At 39.1% G+C, this 9,386-nt stretch overlaps 1 protein-coding gene across 1 annotated transcript; it reads left to right on the top strand.

The window, feature by feature from the left end:
* The first annotated feature begins 5,301 nt into the window (after positions 1–5,301).
* On the top strand, positions 5,302–6,237 carry LOC111159265 (olfactory receptor 1030-like). Its single transcript, XM_022521688.1, has one exon. It carries the CDS (start codon positions 5,302–5,304, stop codon positions 6,235–6,237), a length of 936 nt encoding a protein of 311 aa, XP_022377396.1.
* Positions 6,238–9,386: the final 3,149 nt, after the last annotated feature.

The following is a 9,386-nucleotide window of genomic DNA, read 5'->3' as shown; positions in this document are numbered from 1 at the left end:
TGGTAAGTTTTATTCATTTCCAAGGCTGCTATGGGAAAAAGTACAAGGCAGGCAAGAGAAGGGTTTCAGGTCTGGGACTGTGAAGAGGACAGGGCGTTAGGACAGCCATGCTTTGCTTCCACCTGAGAAGCAAATGGGGAAGGATTGATTGACTTTTACTTGGAAAAGCTGGGATTTTTTTGTCAGCCTGTTATTCTCTTAGGAAACCATAGCACAGGCCTGATAAACTCATAAAATCTCTGAGATCACAAGCAGAATGTTGAATGAGTGAAACTTTCTCAGAAACAGATACTTAGTTTTTAACCAGATTCTCAAAGTAGTTCATGTGCCCCTCCCTTCCCAGAGGTTAAGAAGATTTCTTAGGGTTATTCAACAAAGTTGTTTGAATTGTTCAAACACAAACCAATACTCCGAACTACCAAACGTTGAATATATTAGTTAAACATAATAAATTTTAATGTACCCAAACAAACTAACAAGAAATATTACTGAACCCATTTTAAATTTCCTCATAGGAATCTAAATTTGCATATATATATATATATATATATATATATATACACACACACACACACACACATACATATACATATATATATAAATCATATCATAAAGGAATCATAATGGGGAAGCAGTGTAGTTTAGGCTGAGGACTCCAAAATCATCCCACCTGGTTTCAAATCCTGGCTCATCTACTTTCTCTACTTTGTAAATTTGGCAAAAACTACTGAATATTTCTGTGTCTCAGTTTCCTCATTGAGAAAATGGGGGAAATGGTAATTATGTATTAAATAAAATAATGTATAAAGTAGAATGAATGAATCTGGGCACATTAGAAGTATTTAAATAATCACTGGTTATTATCACTAAGTTTGAGAGTCATCAATCAGAATGTTCAGTAGTTTATTTCTTAAAGGGACCATAAGTCTCTTCTTAGGTAGAAAATTACAAGTCAAATATTTATTATGAGAAATTCGTTATTTTGTTTTTCCTGGAATTTATCATGAGGCCTAGATATATTCTAAGAACTAACAGACTAAGCACTCATATTATCAGTAAGCCTTAAACTTAATTGCCTGTGAAGACAATCAGAGTCCATAATGGGTTGAAAACTGTTAAGAAAGAGCATTCAATTAGAAGATTTTTGATTGCAAAAAAAAGCATTTCCATAGGATAAATGAGGAATAAATATTTTGCTATTCCAAAAGAAACTTTTTAAAAATCTAGAAATCAGGATGTATTAACCATGTCTTAGAACCTGAACAGGCAAATGTGCAATTATGTCAATGATCACTAACATAGGAAAAATATTCTGTCATGCAAGAGCTGATAAATACAGCTAGTGTTGGTCCACTGGCTCTTCGGGTCTTTCTAGAGTTACCAACTTGTTCTGCATCACAGTTAACTAAGAACCATTATACTCTGAAGGGAGGCAGGGAGTCTTGATCCATTCTAGAAATAAATACAAAAACATGTCCTCTTGCCTTTAGAGGGCACAGAGTCCAGAACAACAAAATTTTACTGAGTAAGATTGCTTATGTGCCACTCCTAAAGATCTTACTGTTTGGTTTTGCTGGAAGTCATTACTGAGACAAGTAAGACCACAGCAAAATAGGCTATGTCTATCGTGAGTAACCCAGGAGTATTAAAAAGGTCCATATTTAAAAAGCTCCTTACCATTTCCTGATATGCACTAGCCTGGACATCTTCCAGCACCTCAGACAACCACTCCTTTCCCCAGACCTTAAGATATAATTTTCCCAAAGATCTGTCCTTTTAACTACTGCTGTTACCTATTTCTCTGTCCCTGAATGGTCTCATGAATTCCCACAACTTTTACCATCTTCTGTCCATTAATGGCTCTCAAATCGATATTGCTAGCTGTGCCTGTGTGGTAGCCATCCACCATCCCCTCAGACTGAATTCAACACCCTTCCCTCTTACTCCACTCCTAGCCCAGAATTTCTGTTTCTACTAAAAGCATTACCTCACAGTGACTTGTATAAATACAGCGGGAAATCTGATTCTTTTTCTTCTCCTCAGAATGTCCTCAACTTTATTGGTGCTTGTGTGTGTGTGTGTGTGTATGTGTATGCGTGTGCGTATTTAAGTTGTGTCAGATTCTTAGGAAAGAGAAAGAGACAAGGTAAAATTTAATTGAACTATCAATTCTCAGGTTATCATTATCCTGGTCTCTCAGACTTAAAACTTGAATCTCAGTCAATTGCCAAGTGACACAGACTCAGCCTTTGGGGTACCTATTTGCCCTAACATCCTAGCTGGTGTCCCTACTGATGGCGCCCTCCCTCCCTTCTATCCACCCTGCCCATGCTCCCAGAGTAACTCCCTGAAAGCTTAACTCTGGTCAAGTCATCCTACTGCTCTGATGTTTAATGGGTCTACATTCATTACTGATCTAGTTATTAAAATCTCCCTGACGTGGGAAGTTCTACACAATATGGCAGCCCCACCCCCATCCAGTTTGTTTCTCACTCATCTCTTTCAGATGTACTTGCTCTTAACAGAAAGGATGCTCACAGTCTACTCAACACGCTCTGAGCTGCTCTGAATCAACTCTTTGCTCAACTATCCCTTACTAAAATGTTCTCCTTGAATCCATCTTTTACTAATTGAGGTTCTTTCCATCTTCCATGACCATCCCAGTTCATTCCAAAGGCTGCCTACTCCGTCTAGGGTACAGACCAAACTCCTCAGAATGGATGAGGCCCTCAGTTATCTAGCCCAGAGGTGCATTTACTTACAGGCAACACTACCCTTAGAGCCAAACAAAAGGGACCCTGCCTTGGCCACATTCTTCAGGGCAATCCTGAGCCTCTTCCTACTGCACCACACTCCATGGGACAAGGCCAAAGAGATGTGCCCCCTCCAAACCTCCGTTCATCCTATCCTTCCCTTCTAGACCATCTTTCAGGTACCAAGACCCTTGCCCTTCAGATGGCCTTCAGAGTTTACAAGAGTCTCTTTCCCAGATCACCTTTGTAAGAGTAAACCACAATGCTAATGTTTACATACTTCAGGCTTAAGAAAAGCCAAGGGATGGCTCTTTGCAGGGGTGTGAACAGGTACATCATGTGAGCTGGCAGGTTCACACCCACGCAGCCACAACCGTGGGCCAGAAGCAGGTTCTCTCACCACCTCATCCCAGCATGAACTCCAAGGATTCGGCCTTCCAGGTTATTATAAAGGTATATTTGTTGAGGAGGAGAGCTGGAACATACTAATTTGTTATCTTTACTTTTAACTTTTACTTACTAAGGTGTAGATACGTAGGCCCCCATTTGTTATTCTTACCCTGATCCCTGCCAGTGTCAAAGGCAGGCTTGCTTCTAGGGAGCCTGTATTTTACCCACACCAAATACGGGTAGTTATTTAAAGCCTTGTCTTTCTCAAGCACCAGTTGTGTTGTACAGGCTATCCTGTAGGTCTATGTGCCTGAGAGCCCCCTTGTGCTTTTGAAGCACTCTTTACAATGCTGGAAGGTAAAAATTTGATCCCAGGGTCCTGGGATTGAGCCCTGCATTGGACTCTGCTCAGCGGGGAGCCTGCTTCTCCCTCTCCCTCTATTGTTTCCCCTGTTGTGCTCTCTTGCTCTCTCTGTCAAGTAAATACATAAAATCTTAAAAAAAAAAAAAAGGTAAGAAATGGCACCTTTGTCACTATTTTTAATATTAATCAGGAAGGACTAGCCAATACAAGTTGAAATGAGAAAGGAATGAGAGATCCTATACAGAAGTGAAGGAAGAAGTTCGTATCCTTTTCATATTATATGAATTTGTATTTGAAAAACCCAAAAGAATCAACTATGAACTATTTTTAAGTGATAGGGAACTGTAGTAAAGAAGATCGTTATAAAATTAATTTACAAAAATCGGTAGCTTTTCTATATATAAAAAGCCCCTAAAAACCCACAAAATGAAAAAAAAAAGCTTCCTTTACAAAAAGATACAACATTTGTAAATAGACTTCAAAGAAATATATAGAATGTTTATCTGTAAAGTTTAAGAAAACTTTAAAACTCTGTTTAGGAAAGTCATTGATAAATGGCATACATACCTTACTCAAAGAAATTTTGAATGCAAAGCTGTCAATTCTCAGCAAATTAACATACCAATTCAATGCAATCACATTCTAAGTGAAAACAGGATTATTATTATTTTTTTTTTTTTGGAACTTGATAAAATAATGCCAAAGTTCATCTGGAAAATATATATGTGAAAATAGCCAGAAATTTTGTTACCAGTTACTAAAATCAATTCTGTGGTATTATATTCAAATGTTTCGTCCTTGTTCTAGAAGAGACTACAAAGAAAATGAATCAGAAATCAACCCAATTACTTACGAATGTTTTACTCTATGATAAGGCTGGAGTTTTAAATCAACAAAATCAGCTGGAAAATTGTTACACCAACAAATGGCATTAGAACACCTGGTTAGCTATTTGGGTAAATGCGTGAAAAGAGTTGATTACCTCATTCTTTATATCAACATTAAACTCCAGATAGAGCAAAGGTTGTAACAAAAAATTAAATCCGATAAAGCTTGGAATAGAGCAAGAGATAATTTTTAAAATAATTTTTAATCAAGGAAAGCTTATTTAACTATGTCACTAAGATCAGAATTCAAAAAAAGATTGATAAAGTTGACACCAAACTCTTTAAAATTTACCATGTAGCACAAAGAAAAAAATCACACACCAATGTCAAGTGACAAACTAAGAAATAATTTGCAATACATGTGTCATACAAATGGCTGCTTTCCTTAATAAACAAAGAGTCCCTGTAAATAAAATGCTTAGAAGATCCACAACCTAATGGGAAAATTATCAAAGGGACGGAACTGAGCAGTCATGAAAAAGAAATACACATGCAAATAATTGTTTGAAAAATGTTATTAACTCCTACTCATCATTTTTAAAAATCAAGATGACACGAGTTGCCCAGAATTCACCATGATGGTGGCAAAGGTTTGAAATTTGATAAGATCTGGGTTTTGTGGGAAAACCAGCATTCTTGTACAGTGTTGTTGGGCATGTAACTTGGTGCAGCTTACCTGGAGGTCAGTCGGTCAGTCTCCCTCCGAAGAGAAAATGGATGGGCTCCAACTCCTCTGAGTCTCTTTTGGCAGAATAAAGCCCTATCGCTAATGATAGTCTTTAATGCTGGGATTGTGAAGCCACATTTCTGTCATCTGCTACTGTAACAAGGAGGTAAGAAGCTTTTATTTTCAGTCTAATCATTTTGAAGCCATATTTCTTCTTTTTCCAACAAGAGAGAGAACAAAATGGCAAGAGGCAATCGGACCACAGTGACGGAATTTGTCCTTATGGGATTCACTGACCGTCCAGAGCTCCAGCTTCCCCTCTTTGTGGTGTTCTTGGTAATTTATCTCATCACCTTGGTAGGAAACCTTGGCATGCTCCTGCTTATCAAGGTGGACTTGAAGCTCCACACCCCCATGTACTATTTCCTCAGCCACCTGGCGTTCATCGATGTTTGTTACTCATCTTCCATTGGGCCCAAGATGCTGCAGAATTTATTGGTGAAGAAAAAAACCATCTCTTTTTCAGGCTGCTTTGCCCAGCTGTACTTCTCCAGTGCTTTTGCCACCACCGAATGCTTCCTCTTGGCCACAATGGCCTATGACCGCTACATGGCTATCTGTAACCCCCTGATCTACACAGCCATTATGACACAGCGGGTCTGCAAGGAGTTGGTGATAGGGGTCTACACCTACGGCTTTCTGAACTCTGTAATACAAACAGTTCTCACCTTCCAGTTGTCCTTCTGCGACAACAACATCATCCACCACTTCTACTGTGCTGACCCCCCTCTCCTGACCCTCTCCTGCTCAGACACCAGCAACAAAGAAAAGCAGCTCTTGATCTTCTCAGCAGTGAACCTCACTGGATCCCTCCTGACGGTCCTCATCTCCTACATTTGCATCCTCTTTTCCATTATAAAAATCCAGTCTTCGGAAGGCAAGTGCAAAGCCTTTTCTACCTGCGCTTCCCACCTCACTGTGGTCATCATCTTCTACGGGACCCTGTTTTTCATGTACCTGCAGCATCCCAAGGCAGGGGATTCGTGGAAGTCCAACAAAGTGGTCTCTGTGTTTTATAGTCTCGTAATTCCCCTGCTTAACCCCCTGATCTATACCCTGAGGAACACAGAAGTAAAGGACACCCTGAAAAAGATGCTAGGGGGCAAACAGCCATAGTGAGTGAGCTGGCAGGACGTAGCTTTGGGGAGGTAGCATATGCTGACACAGTATAACCAACATGACTGAAATTTAGCAGACCTGCTGCCATGCAGTCCACCCAGTTGGGAATTTTCTGTAAAGACCAGAAGTACCGGGCCACTTGCTTGACATGGTAATATTGAATCCAACCAGTTATCATGGACTAATCAGAATCTATTTACAAGCTACAGAGTTAACAGCTACATCCTTCATATGTTGAAAAAGAAGTGGCTGACTACCAGTTGGGTAATAATATGAGTTCTAAATTTTAAAAAGATACCCAAAAGCAACATTCTGGGTGCAATTATAAATTACCGAACCTGAGTACAAATCCCCACACATGAATGTCTGTGTTATTAGAAACATTTTCCTGTATAAACATTTTCCTGCATAAAATGGCCTATATTATAGCAAATCACTTGTTCTTCTTGAAACGTATTTCTTCATAACATATTACGATAGGTGGTAGTTCAGTTTTAAGACCAGATCGTGAGAAGCTTAGTTAATCTAAATGTAGTTGAAATACTGCATGTTTAAAATGAACAGTAGATATAATGGTATTATAGCAAAAATGAGGGGAGGAAAAAAATAGAAAAACTATTAATCAGTAAAATGTGGGGGATTTTGTTTGTTTAATTAGAAGTGATAAGGTTTAGGCTACTTTCAGAGACAAAGTAGTCATTTATTCAACCACCAGAGTTCAATTTTTCTCTAGGCTCTGGGAAGCCCAGCTACAGTGCAGCATAGTTGAGGAGGGGGCGGGGGGAGTCCTACCTGATCTCAAGAAAGGGAAACAGGGAGAGTCTCCAAAGATAACCAGGCCAGAGCATGCGTGTTTCTGAGAAATGAAATTATTGTCTTAAATAATCTGAATGATCTAGAGAAATACTTTCGTTTTGCAACAGTTTCCATGTTCTTTATTTCTATTTTCACAGATCTGACTGTCCCACTTTCTTAGAAATCTATATAAATCTATAAATTCTTGCTGTTGTTGAGGAGAGGAGCAAGAAAAATCTCCTTTAATTTTTTATTTAGGCAAGAATAGGAGCATTCTATGATATTTCCAAGCCTCCATTTTAATATTTCATCCAAAATCATTCTTAAGATGTACAAATCTGCCGTAAACCATTAGATTTTCTCCCTAAGTTGTTTTCAAATATCATTATTGTTTTGATTTTTTTTAAATAGCTAAGAACATATATCACCAATCAATTACATAGAAATTTAAAATTACTCAAGAAACTAAGGGATTCCTGTTGCCCCCAGATTAACACTTCAGACACGATGGTGCCATCTTTTATTTTATTGCTGCTTATGATCTAGTAATTTAGAAAAATAAAAAGAGTTAAATGTTTAGAATGTCTTTTACTTAGCTCAGAAAGCTTTCTGGAGACTTAAATTGGAGGCTCCCCAAAACATTTGGGGATGGGGTGTTGGCCATGATTAAAAAGAAATCTAGTACCAGGATTAAAGAACAAAGTGAGGAAAGGTGTGAAGCAAGGCCAGGACGTTCGAGAGCTCGCACAACAACGAACAAAAGAGGAACAGCCAAGTGGGCAGGATGATGCTGAAGGATAATATGAGACAGATTATTGAAGCACGAGCTCCTGGAGACTAAAGAGATCTGTTCACTTTGCACCCCAACACCTACCACAGCTCTGTCTGCTGAACCAAACCAAACATTTATTCCTGATTCCAGTGGGTGGGTGGACATGCTGCCCAGCAATGGTCCTGTGGCTGGAAAGTAACAGAGGGAAGGGAGTTAATGCAGTCATGGCAGGAACACCATTCTTCAATATCCGCACCCACTCCCCCAAGAGGCTAACATCTTTAAAAAAAAAAAAAAAAAAAAAAAAAAGATTTATTTATTTATTTGAGAGAGAGAGCAGGAGGGAGGAGGGGCAGAGAATCAGAGGGAGAGAGAGTCCCAAGCAGACTCTGCACTGAGCATGCAGCCCAACTCGGGACTCCATCTCATTACCCAGAGATCACAACCTGAGGCAAAACCAGGGGTTTTGACTGCACCACCAAGTGCCACAAGGGAGGCTAACATCTTTAAGGCAGGAACACATACAAATGTAACACAACCTGGCCGGTACAGGGGATGCATCGGGGAAGTTGGTCTTTTGGGATGATGGTAATAGCTAGAGTTGACAACCGACTGTGACAGGCAAGGAACGGTTACCATAGCAAGACGTTGCCATTAGTTGAGAAGAAAATGAGCAAGTACCAACACTCAGATGAGAAATTTATGTTTCCAATAAAAAGCCATACCCATTTCTTTCTTTCCTTCCTCTCTCTCTCTCTCTCTTTCTCTGGCACACTTTTTTTTTTTTTTTTTTGGGGGGTAAGTGGGGGGGGGGGGTGGGTAGGGGGTAAGATTGGACGGAGGAGCAGAGGAAGAAGGAGAGAGAGAATCTTAAGCAGGCTCCACACTCAGCACAGAGCCTCACACAGGGCTCCATCCCACCACCCTGAGATCATGACCTGAGCCGAAATCAAGAGGACACTTTACCAAATGAGCCACCCAGGTGCCCCACGCCGTATCCCATTTCTTGAATATTTTTGGAACTACTTCCATGTCAGTTTGGTTTAGAAAGAGAAAAAAATAGTAAGTAGATATATGTTTTAATACATGTCTCCTGGCAAATGAATTATACTCATGTCGTCAAAGGACTGCTTGGTCTAAGGGTGAATGTCATCAGCTCTTCAGTTCTTTTTAGAGAGAACTCAAGACAATATGTCATAATGCTTTCTCCGTTATGCCTTCCCAAATGTTGAAAAGAAAAGTCTCAGGTACAGAATCCAATCAATTACTGACATTAAAAAAATATATATAGCATGCTATATACATGTCTGTAGTATTAAAATGACAATATTTAAGCCATACGAGAAACCAACATGAATATGCATCTTTGTTCACTTATAAAGTGAGGATCTTTTCATCAGTACTCATCTTAATTATACTAATTTTTCAGCCCCAAATAAACAAATATCTTAGTATGTAATGTTACCAAAATAAAAATGTTTTACTTTTATTGGATTTTCAGAGTCTAACATTTCATTGAAAATGAAAATAATAAAACTGTTCTCACATAAAAATAAAATGTAAATCCATTTTCCTCATG

Source organism: Enhydra lutris, unplaced genomic scaffold (genome assembly GCF_002288905.1).
Source record: "Enhydra lutris kenyoni isolate GAN:26980312 unplaced genomic scaffold, ASM228890v2 scaffoldscaffold68, whole genome shotgun sequence".
NCBI lineage: Eukaryota > Metazoa > Chordata > Mammalia > Carnivora > Mustelidae > Enhydra > Enhydra lutris.
This window is presented reverse-complemented; position numbering and strand designations above follow the sequence as displayed.

What these genes read in the sequence shown, in the direction of transcription:
- LOC111159265 (XM_022521688.1), top strand. Translation starts at nt 5,302, where the DNA reads ATGGCAAGAGGCAATCGGACCACAGTGACGGAATTTGTCCTTATGGGA.